At 42.5% G+C, this 23,348-nt stretch overlaps 1 protein-coding gene across 5 annotated transcripts; it reads right to left on the minus strand.

The window, feature by feature from the left end:
• Window positions 1-103: 103 nt before the first annotated feature.
• On the minus strand, window positions 104-23,296 carry dazap1 (DAZ associated protein 1). Of its 5 annotated transcripts, none has more exons than XM_056414168.1 (12): window positions 23,107-23,296; window positions 21,932-21,972; window positions 19,851-20,017; window positions 18,771-18,836; window positions 17,713-17,817; window positions 17,504-17,552; window positions 13,775-13,857; window positions 9,821-9,968; window positions 9,691-9,723; window positions 8,160-8,330; window positions 5,079-5,243; window positions 104-990 (listed from the first exon to the last, which is right to left on the minus strand). In XM_056414168.1, the coding sequence occupies exons 1-12, from the start codon at window positions 23,136-23,138 to the stop codon at window positions 824-826; spliced, it is 1,227 nt and encodes a 408-aa protein (XP_056270143.1). In that variant the 5' UTR covers window positions 23,139-23,296; the 3' UTR covers window positions 104-823. The 5 variants fall into 5 exon arrangements, with proteins under 5 accessions (XP_056270143.1, XP_056270142.1, XP_056270144.1 ...); XM_056414167.1 differs by having other exon boundaries at window positions 17,713-17,820; window positions 23,107-23,289; XM_056414169.1 differs by having other exon boundaries at window positions 8,160-8,309; window positions 17,713-17,820; window positions 23,107-23,287.
• Between the last annotated feature and the right edge of the window lie 52 nt (window positions 23,297-23,348).

A 23,348-nucleotide genomic window follows, 5' to 3' on the forward strand; every position in this document is an offset into this window, starting at 1 on the left:
TCTACTAATGAATTTAATGAATACTTGTTTCAGCTTTAGTTTCCCCAAAAAACACCGGAAGCAAATTCATCCACAACCAAATACAAACATCTGGGACAAGTACTCTATTCTTAAAACATTTATTTTTGGAATAATTTGTCCATTTTTTAAACTTTTTGCGTAAGTGCAAAAAATGCACCCAAAAAAGCCACCTGAGGGAAGTCTACATCTTTAAATAAAAAAACAAGCAAAGTGTACATTTATAGAACAAAATTCTCTTTTTAAAAAATTGCACAGTTTGTGTATAATATATATAATAATCTCCATTTTAAACAAACGTTAAAGGCTCAGAAAGTAAACAAAATCCACCAAATGAAAATTAAAAACATTTTTCCCTAGAATTTAAAGCTGAGGAAACTTGAGACCCTGTTTTTCATTTGTGTCCACCATAAATATACATATTTATATGCAAGTCTCTTTACATATAGTCTCTGTGCTAGTGTTTGACCAGACAATCAAAATTATTGCAAAGTAGTTTAGTTCTACTATAAAACACGGGGAGTGGGGTCGGGGGATAAAAGCTTCTTTCTGCTGAATGATCATTAAGTTATGCAAAAAAACAAAAAACGGGGTTTCTTTAGACCCCTTTTGAATTTACTGGAAATCCTGCTTCCACAAACTGTGCGTTCAACAGAACCATCCAGAACTCCAGTTTTGCTTCTTTTTTTTTTGCGAGAACACACATTTCCCTGACGTCTTTGTTCTTCTTCTTTTTTTAACTTTACACAGCGACCCTGCCCAGCGGGGAAGGGGAGATGGGAGATTGGAGGGGGGGGGGGGGGGGTCAGCGTCGATATGGATGGAAGCTCTGCACGTTGTGGTTCTGGCCTCGGCCGAACGCCGTGACGACGGACTGGGGGACGCCGCCGGGCTGCGCCGCCCCGTACGCCACCGTCGGCTGGCCGGGGTCCGCGAAGCCGTGACTGAAGGCCGTCAGTTCCTGTCCGTACCCTGAGGAGGAGGAAGAGGAGGAGGAGAGGATGTTACAGTCAGGGGCACCGAACACTGATCAAGCCCGAGTCCTTTAAAAGTACAGAGAAACTAATTTCATCTTAAAAAAATACTTCACCCACATCAACTACACACCTCATGTTACCGTGCCTAGTAAAATATTTCCAAGTAATTCATCCTGTTCCTGCATTTTGACTAACATCTCATTATTAGTATTAAGTTGTGAACGTTTGTTAAAAAAAAAATGTATATAGTTTTGCGATATATTCTTTTTTACAATAGGTCATTTAGTAGGTAAAGTATTCCTTTTACTCTTTTCATGTCCAATTATTATTTTTCTGTTAACAGTTACACAAACTGTTCAAGTGTATTAGTACAATGATCACCATCAAGCTTTTTTATTTTTTACTTTTATCAGGAATAAATGTTTTACTATATATCTATATACATATTTGGTTTAGATATATATATATATTTTTGTTGTTGTATTTTTTATATTTTTATATATGTTTATATATCTATATTTTAATTTAATTTTTTTTAAATGTGTATATATATAGACATATTTTGGGATCTAAAAAATATACTTTTGTGTTTATGATGAAGTGCTATATACATAAATGAAATATGCCTTTTGTATATTATGTCTGTAATTAAATACTGTATTCCTTCAATGAGCCCGTTAGTGTTGAACATTATTACGTAACATTATTAACATGTATAAATAATTAAATAAACACTTAAAGGTGCTTTATTAAGGAAAAAAATGTCTTGATGTTCTTGGCGATCATAAAGTTCCTCTATTCAGACACTAGGTGGAAGCAGCAACACACAAGGAGCCGAGGTGACATCTGGGTAGGAAAGTAACCAACTAAAGGCTGCAGACCAGAATACACCGGTCCAAGCCAAAGGGACATTACAGTCAGTGGCGGTGCGTCCATAGAGGGCGCTAGGGCGCCGCCCCTCTTAAAATTTGGAGATGAAAAAAAAAGAAGCAACAAATATAATATATCCTGTGAAAAAACATTATATACCAAATCATTTAAATAGCAAATATACCGTGTTGACGCGCTAAATGTGTGTGGGAGACCGTAAGCCCCTGTCAACAACCACTTAAAGCTCCATAATGGAGTTTTTCCCTTTTAGCGCCCCCTTCAGTTTTGGAGGTATTTAACGTTTACTTCAGTGTCGTAAATACCCAGTTACGATAGATGCAGCCTCGCATACACTTGTATTGATGACCGGACGAAGTCAGAAACCAAGAAATGATGTCAACCGATAAGGTAAGAATATTCAAAGATTTTACATCAATATGACTGCATAGTTTTATTCATTGTGATATCGGAGATGAATGCTAACATAACCAAGAGAATGACAACATTTAGTTTAGATGAAATACCGATCGCGTTTTCAGCCTATATATGTTGTTTTCTAAATGTTTGAATGTGGAGTGTGATCGAATACAATATTGTTGACAACACCAAAAAGCTACATATTCATAATTTACATTGGACCGTGTAATTCATGACAAGAGACTTCGCTTGCTTCGCCCTTATACTGTAGCTGCGAGAGTGGAGTGGCACTTTATGACATTGCGTAATCACTGCCAGAAAGCAGGTCGATGTACATCCGCCCCGGAGCGGGCGGCTCCAGAATCCTACATAGCGGAGTTATTTCCCCACAGACCCCCGATGGCGGAGCCGCAAATCGCCATATTAAAAGTCATTGTTGCGGCACAATTTTTTTCAAGCTGTTATTTTAAGGTACAATTGTTGCATAATGTTACTTTAAGTTAAATGTGACATAAATAATATATCGCCACTCATCATCACGGAGAGAAGCACCTCCCCATTTTCGGGGCGCCGGCCCAACGTGTGTGTACGGCAGCGAGCAAACATTTCACGGTCGTTTCGGCAAGGACGGCTTCTCATTGGCGGATGAAACGTGAATCTTGGGGCGCAAAAATGTGCGCCCTGGCCAATGACATCGTTTCTTATTTCACGTGACTGGACTATTCGGCAAATCAGAGACCGGTATCGTTCCCTCAGCCAGAGAGCTCCACGGAGCTACGGGAGCAGGTAGCTAACGGAGCTGTCAGCTGGAGCTCAGTGAGTAATGCGCTGTTTAGTTTCCCCTGTCTGTTGTTCCAAAGGGACTGAAACTCTCTGGACTACAACGGGGGGAGGGATCTAAAGAGCTGCAGACAAGTGTAAAGCACGAATCTTGCCGCAGTTATCTAGCTAAGAGCATGGAGCTAATTCGCTAACAGCATGAAGCTAACCCTGTTTTCAGAGCAGAGCAGCAGAAGGAGACCGAACTGGCATCGAAAACACAACAAAGAAGTTCTGAAAAACAGACACATTCCCTCAAGAATAATGAAACAGGCTGGTTACAGACATGATTGACTTTAACCAGAGAGTTATGGAGAAGTTTGCCAACTTTAAAGAGAGGAGCTACTTGTCTTTACAGTAGTGGGTCTGCTCTGTCACCCAATGTAACATGTGATCTCTCTCTGACTCTATTCTGCTCTGAACCTCTTTCATGTGAGGGTGAAACTCTTTTATTTTGCAAACCTCTGAAACTCAACCCAATGTTCCTTAAAGCTGCTCTGAACCTCTCATGCCCAAAGTTACAGTGTGTTGATAGTTGTTGTTGGACAGTGTTGAGCACGCTGTGTTCTTGAAATAAAGCTTTGTTTTTTACAATATTCTACTCAAAACCTCTTTTCTTCTCATTGTTGAGTGCTATTTAAACCGCGTCGTCCAACTTCGCCCCCCCCCAAAATTTCACCAGCCGCCACTGATTACAGTGTATTTAAATTAAAGTTAAATGACTGAATATGACCACAAGCTGCAGCCAGAGCCTCCTGGTTAATTTGAAATATCACAGATACAGACTGCAGATATATACTGTAAATATATACTGGAGTGGAAAGACAGGAGGAAAGAAAGAAAGGTGGGGAAATTTAGAAACTATCATTTCTTTTGTGCTGTTCAAAGCTCTCCATGAACACAACCAACATAAGAGGGGGCAACAGGAGCGAGAAGAGAAGTGAAAGAGTTCTTCTTCAAATCTTCTTTCCTGTCTCATCCCTTCAGCTATAATGTGGAGACAGTACACGGGGAGAAGACAACGGGTGAACGGACCGCTGACGCAGAGACGACTGAACCACGAACAACGTTTCTGACGGTTAGATCATCCTTTCATAGTCTGCACAGCGGACAGAGAGAGAGAAGAGGAGGACGCAGGATGTCTGGGTAAAGTAAAGCTACAGCCACGAGGAGATGACCGCTCACAGCTCTGCATGTCACATGTCTACGTACAGGTATTAAACCCTCTCAGTTTGTGTTTCACTCTGCAGGAGGAGACACAGTCATTTGTATGTACATGCAAAATGTACATGCAAATACAAAGCACAGGAAAAGCACCACGAACTGACTTCTGCTGCACCTCCCTGCTCTACATGCTCCCTGAAGGCAGTACCAACGCCTACCAGGGGGATGAGACCAGGCTGACTGAATCCAGGTACTGCTGGCCCCCTACATAGCCCCACCCCCTCTCTGCCTAACAGCTGCACACTCGTACTCACTGACTGCGTCTTTAAATCATGCCTGACTCTTTAAAATCATGCCTGACTCTTTAAATCACGCCTGTCTCTTTAAATCACACCTGACTTTAAAATCACGTTGACTCTTTAAATCACGCCTGTCTCTTTAAATCACGCCTGTCTCTTTAAATCATGCCTGTGTACGGGTTATAGAAATACAAAGACACATAAATGTCACGCATAAATAAATGAAGAAATGTAGAAATACATGTTTAGGGATAACTTATATTTATTTATTCCTGTATTTATTCAAGCATTTATTTCTGTATTTATTTATACATTCATTCAAGTATTTATTCCTGTATTTATTTGTTTATACATTTATTTAAGCATTTATTTATTTCTGTATTTATTTATATATACATTTATTTATTTCTGCATTTATTTATTTATACATAAGACATTTTATGTCCTCCATACAATAACACATCCAGAGTGGATTCAAATGGACTGGGAATAAACTGCCTCGTGCTATTCTTACCATACTGGCTATAAGGGAAGTCGGGCTGCCCAGTGGGAGCTTTGCTCATGTCCTGAGTTGGTGTGGTGGCGGGTGCAAAACCCAGAGGTGCAGATCCTGGAGCGGCGGGCGGTGGAGGAACCTGTGGAGCGTACTGGTCCACTTGGGGGGCGCCGAAACTGTAACCTGTTGGAGAGGAGCGAGCTCATTTATATGATGGTACAAAAGTCCCTAAATAAAACCCAGAAGTATCTTCTACAGCAGACTTACTCAACAGGCGGCCCGCGGGCCGCATCCGGCCCGCGGACGCTTATTTTGTGGCCCCCGACATGCCTGGTTATAAATGCATAATAATTATAATTAGCCAACCAAAATCGTGTGAAAATTAGGTAGTGCGCCTTTAATTTAAGTTCCCGCCTTTTTATCGCGCCAGCTCATCTGTTAAAATATTTTGCACCTTAATTAATGATGGCGACAAAGAAAAGGAAAGTGGATGACGAAAACAGGGTTTTCAACTCTGCATGGAAAAGTGAATTTGCGGAGATACACGGAAACCAATGTGTCTCCTCTGTCAAAAACAATCTCTGTCTCAAAGCGGCGAATTTACAACGCCATCACGAACAGCTTCACCCGGAGTTTAAAGATGCCTATCCACCTGGCAGCGACCTGAGGAGAAACAAAATACAAACGTTGCTCAGTGGGTTTCAAGCCCAGCAATCCATGTTCCGTTGTTAAAAGCAGCGACAACGTTACAGAGGCCTCGCTCAACATCGCCTGGAATATTGCGAAAGCCAAGAAGCCAGCTACAGAGGGAGAATTTCTTAAAAATAAATTTGCGGACTGCGGAATCACTGTTTTCGGAATTTAACAACAAGGACGACATCATCAGACAAATCTCAAAGCTGCAGTTGTCTGATTCTACCGTGACCAGGAGAGTGGAAGTCATTTCAGACGATCTTTTATCAAAGTTGCTCAAAGACATTGAAAGTGCTGAGTACTTTAGTCTAGCATTCGATGAATCCACCGACCGCACAGACATCGCGCAGCTTATAGTCTGGGTGCTCTTTGTCAAAGGTGACACATTTGCCGAGGAAATGCTGGCTTTGCTACCGCTAACAGGGCGAACACGGGGAGAGGATATTTATTCTGCAATGATGAGCTTTTTTCACGGACCAGGCAAAAACATCAACTTAAAAAAGCTGGTTTCTCTGACTACTGATGGGGCTCCTTCCATGGTAGGAAAGGAGAACGGATTAATTGCTTTGCTCAGAAAAGATCCTGAAACGCCGGATTCTTCTCATATCACTGCATTTTGCATCAAGAACAATTGTGCAGCAAGCTGAGAGGTGGAGAGCTCAAAGTGACAATGGACTCTGTGACACGAACAGTCAATTTTATTCTTGCACACGCATTGAAACACAGACAGTTCCGTTCCTTGGTCCAAGAGTTTGAAAGTGCAGACACTGACTTGGCGATGCATGCGGAGGTCAGGTGGCTTAGTCGCAGAGAGGTCCTCGATCGCTTCATGGAGCTGCTACCAGCTGTGCGCATATTTTTGGAAGAGAGGGGCCGACGTGATTTACTGGCACCCCTGGAAGATGACACATTCATGCACAACACCGCTTTTCTGACTGATATAACGCGTCACTTGAATTCACTCAATCTTAAGCTTCAAGGAAAACAAAAGGTTCTGCCGATGATGATGAATGATGTGGCTGCATTTGAAACCAAACTGAGCCTGTTTGCGCAGCAGCTTGAGGGAGGAAATTTCACACACTTTCCTGTTTTACAGGTCCAAGTGTCACGACCAGGTTCATTTTCACCCACCCCTTACTGCGCCTACCTCATGGAATTGAAAGAGGAGTTTTCCTCCCGGTTCGCGGACGTTAAATCCTTGGAACCCGTGCTGGCATTCACAGAGAATCCCTTTGCTTGTGACGTACAGGCTACTTCAGTCTCAGTCACATCGGGGCAATTTGGAGTCGAAAGGGCTGCGTTTGAGGAACAACTCATAGAGCTGCAGCACAACAACATCCTCAAAGAAAGACACAAGGAGGAGAGCATTGACACATTCTGGATATCCTGTGTTTTGAGGAACACAAACCCTGCATTAATCCTGTGTGCTCAGAAAATCCTGACCTGCTTTGGATCTACTTATGTGTGAAAGCTCCTTCTCTGCCATGGGAATAATAAAATCAAAGCAGCGTTCCCGTCTAACTGACAGACATTTGGCAGACTATCTCAGAGCAGCTACAACTGAGCAACAACCAGATCTGAAAGGACTTGTGAAAAGAATGCACACTCAGAGCTCTCACTAGGAATAAGTAAACAGTTGTTTGTTATATTGTTATTGTTATTAATATTTGTGAAATGCAGACTCCGAGCTCTCAATAGGAAAAGTAGCAATTGCAAACTTTATCAATGTCATCAATGCAAAGCTATTCACTCGTGTTAATAAAACATCAGCTTGACCAACACTTGTCATCCTAGGAAACGCAGTCGCTACACTACATTTGTTACTGAAATTGAGAATATTTGTTAAATATTCCATGATGCTTTGGAATGCATTAAAAATGACTAGCAAGACAGCATATTAAACAGCAGTAGTAAATACAGTGAATAAAATGGTACAAATATATGTTAATAATAATTTGTGGCCCTTTGCACCTGTTGTGGTTTAAATGTGGCCCTCTTGGCCTCCGAAGTTGAGTACCCCTGTTCTAGTCTAGTCTCGACCACACTAGTTACACAGAGCCCCTACTGGTCACCGGGTAGAATACAAGCTGTACGTCCACCTATCAGCTGCCGGGACAAACTGTGGGCTTCTATTTTTTTTTTACAGTTTCTTTTCTAAATATTTTGTCTCAGTGGTATAACAGGCTCAGGCTTTGTAACAAGATGTCATGAACTGCTGGTTATCTGTCCGTCTGTCTACCCCCGATAAGGTAGAGGTTCCTCCCTGAAAACGGCCCCGGCAAAGCTGCCTGGAAAACCTGACGTAGATTCGAGTATTGACGGTGTTCATGTCGTCTTCACCTAACTCCGTGTTACCGTGACGTGCGGTCGCCCGTACGTGCGCCGTGGCGAGCGAGCCGTACCCACCGTACTGCGGCGCCGTGCTGTAGCCCTGCTGAGCGTAGCCCTGGGGGGCAGCGAATGCCCCCGCGGGGGTCGTGACCAGGAATGCGTTGAAAGGTGACGGAGGCTGCGTGGGGGTCCCGCGGCTGGCTGTCAGCTGAGGTCCATACCCGCCTGCTCCAATACAGAACAGATCTGTTTTACATAAATATATGTTTTATATATTGGGATTAAATGCACAAGCAATACAAGTCATATCTGTGCCAGCACATATACACTACCGGTCAAACGTTCTAGAACTCATTGTTCAACCTACGAGGGCAACACACATGTGGGAAGAACTTTATGAAGTGTGTTATATCTAAACAAAGTCAAACATGTAGATTACATTTTGTTAAACAAAACCATCCCATGATTCATTTTGTATTATTATTTTATTCATTAACTATTTATTTATTACTACTTATTACATATTTATTTTATTGTATTTAAATTATTGAATTAATTGTATTATATTTATTTTATTTATTAATTATTTATTTATTCCTACTTATTACTCATTAATTTTATTTTATTGTATTTAAACTATTGATTTAATTGATTTAATTTTATTCTATTTATTTAATTTATTCTATTTAATTTATTATTTTTTCAATTGTTTATTTCTTCTATGCTTTTAATTTCAGAGCACATTGAGAAATTAAACTGTGCATTTCAATAAAAAAACTGGAGAAATTGCATATTCTCAAACATTCAAAGCAAGTGTACTTTCTTGTCACACAGTTGATGAATAACTGGATTATAAAGTGAAGCAGTCAGCGCCGGGTCGACCCGGCGGTGGCGATATGAAGCCTGACCAGCGGCACGGGGAGGCTGGAATCTATTCACGGCGGCCATCTGTGTCTCGCGGCACATTATCAGCGGCCTCAGCTTCACGAGCCTCTGATAACGACGAGCCGCTCGATGCCACGCGGGGCGCACGTCCGTCTCTCTGGGACACGAGCGCTTCGAGATAAGACCGAAACGTCTCTGTGCGGTATGATCGATCCAAATGTACGCAACATACCGTTGTAAATATAACGTTTTAACCTCTTGCACTGTGTTGATTGTTGTTGGTTTGTTTGTCTGTCTCAATTCTACGCATAGCATCTGGTCATCATTCACTATGTTTTTACAAACATGAAACCACTCGTCTTATTGATGAGTTCATTAATCTGAATTATTTGATTTTTTATTTTCCCTTGCCTGAAAACCAATTCAATAACACGTACATGCAGACGCTCATACAGACATCTGCCCTCATCTATGCATTTTGTTTCTTTAAATAAAAATAAAAAAGCTCACATACACGTACACACACACACACACACATTTTTTCAACACTGACTTTCTGATTTGTCCATTGTTTTGTCGTCCTCTAGGTGTTATGCCTATAATAAATTTAAAAAAATAACACGTATAGCAAATAAATGTTTCTGATTCTGAGCTAAACAACTCATTCTCAAAAATAAAATAAAATAAAATGTGTTTTCTGTGTGTGGGGTCAAACACCCACCTATTGGCTGGCCCGTAGTCGACACCCACACGCCTTCAGAAAGAGAACAAAACAAGCTTTAATCTCGGGGCAACGACATGTAAATATGTTTAATATTCACGCCCTTCCCTCTGACGGGGTTTCCTCTCACCCTGCGCCCCGTAGGGCTGCTGCCAGCCCTGAGCCGGCTGAGCCGTCCAGCCGTTAGCTGCACTCAGGATGCCCCTCGGAGCCCATTGGCCGGGGCCCAGCTGGCCCGGGGCCTTGCTGTCACGAGGCTCCGCCTTCTTCACTTCCACCTGTGCAGAAGGACAAGGGGGGGGCACATGTAGCATCACCAGCGTCCGGGTCACGACTCGCCTCACCCTACACGGCCAGATTCTTTAACCTCAACATCGGGCACATTATCTTTATTGTAATAAAGTGGCGCTACTATGTTATATTACTGTGCCGCTATGTGTCTCAGGTAGTTATCGGGGGCCAAAAAAGAGAAAGCAGGTAGTTATGGATCCAGATCACAGCCTCTTAAGATATACCTGAGAAACATAGGCTTTTTTTTTTTTTTCCCTCTTATGAATTACAATAAATAAGATAAAGACATCTAATGCAAAGTCATGACTTACCTTTCTCTGGCTCTAACACTTATATACATAATAATATATATTTTTTCTTTTATTTGGAATAAGTTTTAGGGGGGGGAAATGGATGTAGAGAGAAATTTACATCTAAAAGGTCTAACAGAATATAGAAAAAGGTAAACATGCAAATATTTAAAAAATAAAGTATTTTCTTTTTTTGAAAGTTGAATCTTCATACTGTGTCAACGGGCAGAATTTAAGTTTGTTTTTCCCAATTGAGTACAATTTGACCTCAATACGTCCGACAGCTGCTGGAGGACGAATAAAACCTTTAAATGTAAGAATAAAAACTTTGATTATAATAATGAACACAGACTTTATCCATAAAAATTGAACTTTTAAGTCGTCTTCATCCATCGCAGTAACAGTTGAATCCCTAATATCTCATGTAAACGCATTGCTCCTGTAACTAGGTGACGCTAGCAGCCGTTAACCAGAGCAGGAGCCAGACTGCGACTGAGGGGGGGCGACCACAAATAGACTGAGGGCTTGAGATATTGGGGTCACCTTGCGGGAGGAGAACCAATCACAGCGTCCTCCTCCTTTAAGGTGCCGCCACCTTCCCCAGCCTCCCTCTTCCTTCTCTGTCGACCTAATTACGCGCACATGTTTCCGGCGGCGGCCTCGCCGGCAGCAGCTACCTGAGCGCGTCGTCCCCCGTGGGTCGCCGCGGCGACGCGTGATGGATACCGCGACTCCCGTACGGCCCTGGGATTTGGTCCACAGTTTGAAGTGCTCCAATTTATAAATGTGTAACTCGTATCTCCCTCAAGTCCCAGCAGAAGGTAAAGTCACGTCGAGGACAATGGATTAAGACGACTGGAAACCAGGGCAAAGTCAGGGGGGCGACGTCGGGCTAAATGGTGGCGCAACGACGTGTTTCATCATTTTAAATACAAATACCTCAATATCATTTATTATTATCACTAAAATCCATCTTAAATCTAGTTGGGGAAAACTTAAACAACAACTGGCACACGAGGAACCAGCTTTCATGTATCGTGGCGCCTCAGGATCGGAGGTCTGAGGCGGTGACAGACGATCACGACGTCCCTGGTTCGACTAAACGTGGAAGCGGGTCATCCCCCCATCTCTCTCTCTCTGTCTGTATTCAGTCTCATCTCTCCTAAGAGGCCCTCCAATTAGGGCAATTCAGGGTTAAGTGTCTTGCTCAAGGGCACATCAACTAGGGCGGGGATTGAACCGCCAACCCCCTGATTGAAATACAGACCTGCTGACCACTGACACACAGTCACCCCAAACTTCTGGAATATATATATACATATATAAAAGCTTCTAATTACAAAGTGTCTCAATTGGGGCCCAGCGGGGCCGATGAAGGTTCAGAACCGATCCTCACCAGATATACACCGAGTAGAACTGTATTTGTTAATATTTTACTGTATTTGTTATTGTTATATTTAAATAAGCACCAAGTAGAACTGTATTTTTTATATTTTACTGTATTTGTCATTGTTATATTTAAATAAGCACAGAGTACAAATTTATTTGTTAATGTTTTACTGTATTTATTATTGTTATATTTAAATAAGCACCAAGTAGAACTGTATTTTTAATATTTTACTTTATTTGTTATTGTTATATTTAAATAAGCACCAAGTAGAACTGTATTTTAAATATTTTACTGTATTTGTCATTGTTATATTTAAATAAGCACCAAGTAGAACTGTATTTTTTATATTTTACTGTATTTGTCATTGTTATATTTAAATAAGCACAGAGTACAAATTTATTTGTTAATGTTTTACTGTATTTATTATTGTTATATTTAAATAAGCACCAAGTAGAACTGTATTTTTAATATTTTACTTTATTTGTTATTGTTATATTTAAATAAGCACCAAGTAGAACTGTATTTTTAATATTTTACTGTATTTGTCATTGTTATATTTAAATAAGCACAGAGTACAAATTTATTTGTTAATGTTTTACTGTATTTATTATTGTTATATTTAAATAAGCACCAAGTAGAACTGTATTTTTAATATTTGACTGTATTTGTTATTATATTTAAATATGCACCAAGTAGAACTGTATTTTTAATATTTGACTGTATTTGTTATTATATTTAAATATGCACCATGTAGAACTGTATTTTTAATATTTTACTGTATTTGTTAATATTATATTTAAATATGCACCAAGTAGAACTGTATTTTTTATATTTTACTGTATTTGTTATATTTAAATATTCACCAAGTAGGACTGTGTTTTTAATATTTTACTGTATTTGTCATTGTTATATTTAAATAAGCACCAGATAGAACTGTATTTTTAATATTTTACTTTATTTATTAATATTATATTTAAATATGCACCAAGTAGAACTGTATTTTTTATATTTTACTGTATTTGTTATTATATTTAAATATGCACCAAGTAGAACTGTATTTTTAATATTTGACTGTATTTGTTATTATATTTAAATATGCACCATGTAGAACTGTATTTTTAATATTTTACTGTATTTGTTAATATTATATTTAAATATGCACCAAGTAGAACTGTATTTTTTATATTTTACTGTATTTGTTATATTTAAATATTCACCAAGTAGGATTGTATTTGTTAATATTTTACTGTATTTGTTATATTTAAATATTCACCAAGTAGAACTGTATTTGTTAATGTTATATTTAGATAAGCACCAAGCTCTACTGCGTGTTTGAATGTTTCACTCAGCCGGGGTGCCAGGTGGAGGTGTTTGCCACGAGGAGCTCCAGAAGGTTCCGAGCTTGCCTGACGCTCTGCGAGTGTCTTTGCAGTAAACCCACTTCCCCTCCGCCCGGCACACACTCAGAGTTAAAGCAAACAGCGGGAAGCGACGTGCAAACATCACAGTGCCTCGCGTCTCACGAGCGGCGGAGCGCCGTCGTTTGTTATCGATGAAGACTGAGAGACACAGTATGGAGATTCTTCAAGTGAGGTCACTGAGCTTTTTCTTTAACTTTTCAAAAAGAACAAAAGAAAAGAAAAAACATGTCGACATGTAAGTGACCTGCCAACAAAATATCAGAGAACAAAAGAAACAGAACTGAATGGACCAATCCTTTAGGTGATTCATATTCCTGCTTTATTAGATTTGAACGACATTATATGTCATTTTAAACAGCAAATGATTGTAACTTTAATATTTGAAGACATCCTAAAGGAGTGGTCGGTTTCAACAAAGCCTTAGGCGACTACAGACACTGGCGTAACAGCATTAGTAAAGGATCAGTGTGCCTCTATAGAACTTATGGCAATAAGTGTGAGGGTAGTAAGGAATATCTATAATAATCATTAGTAGCCTGATCAGTTGTTTTGGTTTGACTTTGTGCTTCATGATGCTGCACATGCGACGCCACCGGAACACAAGTTTAAAGACAGCATCATTGCGTAACTCTCTCTCTGTCGCCCAAGCCTCTGTTTGATCTTAAGGGTAAAATAAAACTACAACTACACACTTTTTTGCCCATGATGTCGTGAAAATGCATGTTGACAGCCTGGTCCACTGATTGTTCGGCCTCGAAAGTAATAAATCCAAAACCTAGCCAACGACCAAGAGTGAATCAAGGTAGCAAGGGGGGGGGGGGGGGGCAAGGTAGCAAGGAGGAGGGGGGGAGGTAGTGACATCACAAGATGAAGAACAGTATCGGGCTTCAGCAGAAGGGAAGGTCCGGCAAGGCGGAGCGAGAGGCTCCGGGGGGTTCGGATGAGGTCGCAACGCGGACCCGAGAGAACAATGCGGGACTGGTAATCATAAAGCATTGTATTTAACTTGAAATGTGACATGAAGAAGTCCATCGTCCACCCTTTAACGTCGATGAATGCCAATTAAAGTGATATGTAACTTGATGCCGTTTCATCCGAACCCCTCCTTGACCCGTCCCCTGGGTCTATTGCTGTGGAGCAGCCGTTGTTTATGCATCACAAAAATATGGAGAAACACAAACTGTAAGAATGCCTAAAAGCTTTCTCCAAGCTCTCCCAAATTCAGTGTTTTACTTTTTGAGTCAGCCGGGATAAGCCTAACAGTTAAAAGTGTCGCTCGCGGCGATAACACAAAGATATAGGCCACCACGGGTTCCCCAACGAGTCGCTGATTGAGATCAAGTTGTGATGGGGTGTTGTCAACGTTCATCAAACAGGAGGAGGAAGAACCTTCTGGCTCAGTGGACTCGTCTGACGGGGGCCAGTGATCTACTTTCTGTGGCAGAACTGGGTTGTGCGTCTCTACTTGGGGACCTAACCTGAATCCATTTAGAGACTATACTACTGAGGTTTAGAGACCTCTCGCCCCACGCCAAGCATCACGATGGAGTCTATAAAAAACATCCGTCAACAACTTGTTGACACAGTTAAAGAGTTTGAAACATCTCGGTGACACCAGAGTTCACAAGTTAAAGACGAATTACTGATGTGAATCAAACGATCACTCAGACTAATAGACGTAGAACTGTGAGATCATTTTTTAAACATTTATACGGCCACAATAACTATGTTGATGATTTAATTTAAAAAATGGGTTAACTTTTTTTACACAAAAATGAAAATGAAAAAACACTGTTTTGGGCTTCTTGAATATAAATATTTTCTGTTTTTGTAAAGTTGGTCGAAAAAAACATAATCACGGTGTAGTTAAAGAAGGACATGGTGTAGTTAAAGAAGGACACGGTGTAGTTTAGGAACGCCGAGGTGTAGGTTAGGAACACAACAGTGTAGTTTAGGAACAACGCGGTGTAGTTTAGGAACGCCACGGTGTAGTTTAGGAACGACGCGGTGTAGGTTAGGAACGACGCGGTGTAGGTTAGGAACGACGAGGTGTAGGTTAGGAACACAATGGTGTAGTTTAAGAACGACGCTGTGTAGTTTAGGAACGACGCGGTGTAGGTTAGGAACACAATGGTGTAGTTTAAGAACAACGCAGTGTAGTTTAGGAACGACGCGGTGTAGTTTAAGAACGACGCTGTGTAGTTTAGGAACGACACGGTGTAGGTTAGGAACACAACGGTGTAGTTTAAGAACGATACGGTGTAGTTTAGGAGGAACACGGTGTTGTTTAAGAACGACACGGTGTAGTTTGAGAATGACGCGGTGTAGTTTAGGAACGACGCGGTGTAGTTTAAGAACAGATTGTAGTTCAGAAACACAGTGTAGTTTAAGAACAACATGGTGTAGGTCAGGAACAAAACGGTGTAGTTTAGGAACGCAGTGTTGTTTAAGAAAGACACGGTGTAGTTTAAGAAGAAGGCGTTGTAGTTCAGGAACACGGTGGAGTTTAGGAACTAAGCGGTTAATTGCTGCTAAACTATTACTTGAATCGAGTTGAATCCTCTCATAATTGTATTTGATGCCATGTTGTTCACACCCCATCTTGACCAGGTGAGATGTTTGAGTTTGACTTTGGCCTGTATCTCTGTGCTACCAGAATATGCTCAGTAACCTAAAGGAGAAATGACAAATCTTAAGAGACACCGTTAATCACACTCAAACCATTCACAAGGAGAAGGGGAAGAGGAAAGAAAAATAGAGAAGGGCTTACTTACAAAAATACTTAACTCTCTACATATGGGAAAACACACTACGGCATTTAAGATAAATATATATATATATATATATCACGTTAAAGAAAACTTACTCCAAATAATGTTTTTAGTAAAAGAAACTGTTAATACTATTAAAGATTATGGAATGGTTGTTACTGGTGCAATTCATGTTAGATCCCAATGACAAACTATTCTGGGTTCTCCCAAGCGAGATGAATGGGGGTTTGGGTGGGGGGGGCAGTAGTGTGTGTCGTGGGTCGCTGCACCGCTGCTATGTAGGACACACACAGATGAACCAACACCGCCAGTGGCTCGGGGTCCCAGTGAGGCCGTCCGTGCTAATAAGTGTCAGCACATGTCAAAAACATATCATTTAAAAAAAATGATTGAATGGAAAACTTCTGTCTCATTTTTAACAGTCAGTAAATAGGTTAGAGAGATTATTTTTGAAATAGCAAAGTAAAACCTTCTAAAATAGTTCCATTGTTCTGATGATAACAATGTAATATTAAACCCCTCTCCCTTTAGATGTTGAGATGAAGTTAACTGCTTTTGGAGCACCTAGTTTACTGACCTTTTAGCATTATCGCAGGTATATAAAGACAATTTACATTTTTTTAAAACACGTCTTTTAATTTTTCTTTATGTATTTATTTCCCTGTACTCGAGGTGGGTGTACCAGTGGGTAAAGCGGTTTATTCTCTGTTTGTATATCAACAAAAAGATGAAAAACAATGGAAATATCAGTCAAAGTACATGTTTAATGTATAATGTATAATTTTTTTAACACTTATTTTGCAATATGACAAAAATACAAAAATAGATCCCAAAAAATGTAACAGACAACGATGTGGCGGTTGCATTTCGTGCTTTTACATCCTTCCAATTAAAGGAACGGACGCTTTGCATCCAATACATTTCAAAGGAGAAGCGTTCTAGTTGTTCTCGGGTTGCACCCTTTAAGAAAGGGACTAACACCGAGGCATTCTTCACGCTTCTTCGGATAAACCTCGACGTGTTACTGAAGCATCTTCCTCGAAGGTTTCACAACCGCTGTGCACAGTAAACTGCTTTTGGATGATGTCGTCATCACAACCACCTCAAATAATCCAGGGACTCTCACGCCGCTCTTAGAGATTACCACCCCGTCCGGGACTATAAACTATATTCTTGAATAAAGGTTTTTTAAGATAGCTCCTCTCAGAGATGTCAGTCAAAATCACAGCAATATTTATGAAACAACTGTCAGATTTCAGCATCTGACAATGTTTTAAAGTCCCATCTGCTGTTGTGTTATGTGCACATGAAACCAAAATTAAATATAATGTACCCGTCACATAAATTTAAGGTACTTTCCCAGGAGAGAATATGTCACATGACAAGCAGCTTTTCATTGCGGCTCTATAGAAATGGCCACTGTGAGCCGTGGTGACTTTTTAATCAGGTTTTTTTAATCCAACGTGCTTTTTTTAATGTTTCCGCCATACATAAAATTAATGTGACGGCTTACATTGAAATGAATATCTGGGGCGTGAAGGGCTGTTTTTGTTGTTGTTCTCTTCTCTTTGGGCCAGAATAGTTTGTCGTGAGATTTAAGACGGTACGGTATGGAGAGGAGGGGGGGGGGGGAACGGGATCAGCTTTTACCTCGGGGCCTCTGCTTCTCCGCATCATAGATCATTACCACCTCGGTGACCTTGAGAGGGACAAAGGGAAACGAGGGGGGCGGGGGGGCTGCGTTTAGAGAAGCAGACAATTAAATATTCTTTGAACAAATAATGGTCCTACCCCACTAAATATCAACGTGTACATATTGACCTCCGTTCAATGTCACATCTGTTTAACTGCGTACTCACCACTCCGAATCTATTGAAATAGTCCCTGAGTTCAGGCTCGCCGCAGTTATGGGGGATTCCACCTACAAATATCTTCTTTGATTTATTGCTATCGGCTTTGCTGCCCTTCTGAAAGAAAAAGAGGAGTGTATGGATTTCAATGCCTGTTAGAGGATCACTCCGGGTAGAGGGGGGGGGGGGGCAGTTAGCCATCAGCTATTCACACTGTGCACAAGAAATTAGGTTCCCCTCTTTGCCCCTAACATGTCACGTCAAACGCAAACACTGGTCTGCACGGATCGGAGAGCTCGGCTTCCTCCGCTCGTCCTCTCGGCCACTCAGGCGACGGAGGCTGGAGGCGACGATGACATCACTCCGCTTTGTTAGTGGAACACTCAGCGGTCGCTCCTTTAAAACCGGGGAAGGAGCTCCGGTGGGACGCAGAGGGCTAAAAGCATCGTGCACGCAATGTGTGCTCACGGCTAAATTATGGCGTGCAAACATGTTGCATTGACAGCAAAAGGGACAAAATCAGGATAATAGATGATAATAATTTAATGGATCAGCAGAAATCACTGTGGCTGCTGCAGAGATTTCGGCCTTTCTTAAAACAATCATCATGCTCGGCTCTAGTTCCGAGTGTTTTGTTCAACAAAGGGACAAACGTTAGAAGAACACGTTATAGCTGGGAAGGCATGGGAATTAAGAAAACTATTCTACATGCAAAAAAAAGGCAATAAGTGTTGTTATAATTATATTATTAAACCTGGCGATACAGACCTGTGACCTCTTCACAAGACCGTTTTGTTACATCTGTGATGTCAAATGTGCAGATATATTGTTGCACAGATAGAGGTCAATAGAAGTCATATTTGATGCTTCTGTGATTTAAAAAAAAAAAAAAAAAATCTGGAGTTCTCAAAGGAATGAAGGGCATGTAGATTACATTTTTTGTTTTTTGTTGAAAAAATTAAATGTAGGTCAAAGTCAGACTGAAGGTCTCTCCTCATGGCCGTGAGGAGTAGAGGACGGAGAGAATGAAACTCCTCCCGGCCGCCCCGGTAGAAGACGTGTCTTACCCAGCCCTCCTTGGTTCGAGACTTTTCCGGTTGCATTCCTCTGGGAGTGCACGGCTTCGGGTCGATCTGACAGCGGAGAGACAGAAAAACGCTTAACCGTCGCCCCAAATAAAGGCACCTTCAAATGTTCACTGAACCGAATACGGACTCGCACGCAAGGGGAAACCGACGTATGCAAATCAACGTGAATATATGGAACCTCCATCTGCCTGATGGCGCGTGGAGGTCTGGATCGTGGAATATGACTACTACCAACTACGCCATGGCCCTGCTGAGACTCCGCCCACTCCTCCTCTCTACCTCCATCTGCCTGATGGATCGTGGAGGTCTGGATCGTGGTCCATGCCGACTACCAACTATTCATACACTCTGTCATATTCATTGATTGTGTTGTTACTGTGTTTTAATTTGTGTGTAATGATTCCTTCTGGTCACATGACATCTATTGTTCATATAGTCACATGACATCTATTGTTCATATAGTCACATGACATCTATTGTTCTGTCCATCCTGGAGAGGGATCCTCCTCTGTTGCTCTCCAAAAGGTTTCTTCCTTTCCCCCCCCTGAAGGGTTGTTTGGGAGTTGTTCCTGATCCGATGTGAGGTCAAAGGTCAGGGATGTCTATGTGTACAGATTGTAAAGCAATCTGAGGGGAATATGTAATTTGTGAAAATGGGCTATACAAATAAACTGAATGAAAAATTGAATTGAATTGAAAATTGAACTATACAACGCGAGGCCCTTCTTAAACGGAGTTGCCGTGAGTCGTTCGCGGCGGCGCCGCCTGCTTTGATGTAATTAATTATGGATAGATTGAAAACGCAGAGAGGAAGATTAACAACTGCTTGTTTCTTTTTCCTGCCATCTCAGAGAAATCCGGTTTGACTTGAAACAGGTGCGTCCGGTCGGGGGGGGGGGGCGTCAGAGAGCATCGTCTGCGCTTCACCTTGAGTAGCTCCGAGCGCCTCTGAACGGTGAAAATGCAGGACGAGAGATTTGTTCACGTCGCTCGCACAATGAGAAGATTACTGGGGTTGATACGACTTATCGGCTCCTTTTGATGTAGAACAACACTCACGTTTCTTCCATCTAGATTGTGCGGCTTCGTCTCCAGCACCGTCCGGACACAATTGGGGTCTTTGAATTTGACGAAGCCGAAGCCTCGCGACTGATTTGTGGTTTTGTCCTTCATGATGACGCAATCTACCACTTCTCCGTACTGCGAGAAGTAGTTTCTAAGCGTCTCTGAGGAGAGAGAGAAAGAAATGACATCGTGAAAAAATAAAAGCAGAGAAACGTAGAACTGTAATGCAAATATAATCTGAGATAAAATTCTGCCTCGTGAACACAAAGAAGCGACGTCACGACTTGTAGAACTTTCATTACGATAAACGAGGCTAAGAAAATATCTTCAGCCTGAAATAAAACAGGTGTGTGTGTGTGGGGGGAGGGGGAGGGAACAAGCACCACTCCGTGAAAGTCAATGGGGAAGACGACAAGTCATCCGGTGACCTTGGTGTTGTCTTGTGCCAGAACATTGAGCGCTCTAACTTTGGTTATTCATGTAAAAACAAACGCTAAACGGCAGCAAAGTGTGCACGTTTGAACAAACGAGGAGCCAGTTTGTTATCGTAATTGCTTTCCTCCTCGCTGGGATGCCCTGGGGTATCGCTGAGGAGACAGAGTTACGCTGAGTTGTGATTCAGGTCTCACCGTTAGCAGTGTGCCGGAACACAAGCAACACAAACAAGGACACACCGAGCCCTCAATGAGACCTCAATGAGACCTCAATGAGACCACAATGAGTCCTCAATGAGACCTCAATGAGTCCTCAATGAGACCTCAATGAGCCCACAATGAGCCCACAATGAGACCTCAATGAGACCACAATGAGCCCACAATGAGACCTCAATGAGACCACAATGAGTCCTCAATGAGACCTCAATGAGACCTCAATGAGCCCACAATGAGCCCTCAATGAGACCTCAATGAGACCACAATGAGACCACAATGGGACCTCAATGAGACCTCAATGAGCCCACAATGAGACCACAATGAGTCCTCAATGAGTCCTCAATGAGACCTCAATGAGCCCTCAATGAGACCTCAATGAGTCCTCAATGAGACCACAATGAGTCCTCAATGAGTCCTCAATGAGACCTCAATGAGCCCACAATGAGCCCACAATGAGCCCTCAATGAGACCACAATGAGACCACAATGGGACCTCAATGAGACCTCAATGAGCCCACAATGAGACCTCAATGAGACCTCAATGAGACCACAATGAGTCCTCAATGAGACCTCAATGAGTCCTCAATGAGACCTCAATGAGCCCTCAATGAGACCTCAATGAGTCCTCAATGAGACCTCAATGAGACCTCAATGAGACCTCAATGAGACCTCAATGAGACCTCAATGAGACCTCAATGAGACCTCAATGAGACCTCAATGAGACCTCAATGAGCCCACAATGAGCCCTCAATGAGACCTCAATGAGACCACAATGAGACCACAATGGGACCCCAATGAGACCTCAATGAGCCCACAATGAGCCCACAATGAGACCTCAATGAGACCACAATGAGACCTCAATGAGACCACAATGAGACCACAATGAGCCCTCAATGAGCCCTCAATGAGACCTCAATGAGACCACAACGAGCCAGTGAAGGACTTTAGAGATCTGGTTAGTCAGTGGAGGAGAATGTACACCAAATGTAGACCGTCTGATGTAGACCGTCTGATTTAGACCCCTCCACCGGGGTTTACAATTTGCAACTGATCATCAGTGACTTGAGAATATTAAAAAAATATGTCCCAATGACATATTTCAAACACAGGAAAGCTGTGTTATTAAAGAGGAACAGTGGCCACAATATAATGTAAATAATGTACATTTTAATATGCATCAGTGGTGCTAAACTATCTTATCGATGTCATCGTACACCTGATATCATCGAGAAGAATACCCATATCTACTCTATTTCTTATAACCTGATAATCTATTATTATTGTATTTAAACCATGATTTAAACTCCAAGCGAGAGTCCCAACAAATTACCAACGAAATCCTTTATTTAACAAAACAATCTGAAACACGAGCATTCAACAAATGTTAATTATCAACACCACGTGAAGGTTAACCAGCCCGACTAACCTTGTGTGGTACTCCAGTCCAATCCTCCCACAAAAAGCTTCCTGAAAAGAGGAGATACACGATGATAGACACGTCAATCATTACTCACCACTTTGAATTACAGTAGAGGATAAACTTAGAGTTATACACACGTCACAATGATAGACATGCAAACCAGCAGAGACACATTGTGCATGTTCAGAGGCCCTTAAAAGAGACTGAAAACACAGGCGGAGGAGGAGATTGACAGCCCGGTGTCAGAGCCATCACAACCTCCAGCTCACTGGAGAGCCAAGTAAACAGATATTACACAACACACACAGCTTCAGTTAAAGGTCCGTGTTCATGGTATGTCCAGGTCCAGCTCTGCTCATGCACGACCCTCCAGAACCCTCGACGCTGACCGTGATGTCCTCCGTCTTTTTGTGCACCTCGTGCCACGTAAGTTACCCCGGTGGGGCAGCAGAGCCGCTGGGTCGAGCACGCTCACCCAGACCCGGCTGAAGGACCGGGTTGAGGGGCTGCGGCGGGCTCCTCGTCGCCGCCTCTTCACCTCTGAGCACACCGAGCAGCACCGAGCCAGAGGACACCGAGCAGCACCGAGCCAGAGGACACCGAGCAGCCCCCAGCCAGAGGACACCGAGCGGCTGCTCGGCTCCACGCACCCGGACCGCAGAGCTCCAGGATGCCCGGGGCTGCACCGCTGGAAGTTTAACGACAGTTTAAAGCGGCACTAAGATCCAGAACCAGACGACGAGTCCATTAAAACCACGCAGAACCACCGCTGAACCCCGTCGGCGTGGAGCGGGCTCTCCGTCCTCCTCCGGCGGTGTCCGCTAAACGTCCTCGCGACGGACGAGTCGAGGAGACTTTCGCTTCGCTGGCAATCGTTAGCCGCGTTAGCTCCGGAGGCTAGCTGGACACAACGCTGCACTACGCCGCTGCGCGTCCCAACGCGTGCCCCCGGACGAGCGACAGTTCTCCGGGTAAACACGGTGTATTACACCGTAACAACCGAGCTACTTTCACGGGCACTTTCACTTTGTTTTCCCATCTTTTTCCTCCGGATAGCCGAGTTACTACGGCTAGCTTAGCTCGACAGATAATGCTAGCTGTCAAAATGACCATCTCCATAATAAATAAAGCTAATTATAATAATAAGTTGCAGTTGGACGGGTCGATTCAACGGATCTTACCCGACTTCATCTCCGACTAAGTTGTTGTTCATTGCTGAGGCTGGGGAGCGGGGGAGCGGCGTGTGGCTTCAGCGCTGCCCGTCTCCGACTGAGAGCCGAGGAAGGTCACTCCGCTCGGTTCAAACCGCTGCGCAATGACGCCGCTGCGCAGGGGGGCCGCGGCCCTTAAAGGGGACGCGACGCATTACAGCGGGGGCCCCGGCTCTTAAAGGGGACGCGACTCATCACAGCGGGGGCCCCGG

This window comes from Pseudoliparis swirei, chromosome 5 (assembly GCF_029220125.1).
Source record: "Pseudoliparis swirei isolate HS2019 ecotype Mariana Trench chromosome 5, NWPU_hadal_v1, whole genome shotgun sequence".
NCBI classification, from domain to species: domain Eukaryota; kingdom Metazoa; phylum Chordata; class Actinopteri; order Perciformes; family Liparidae; genus Pseudoliparis; species Pseudoliparis swirei.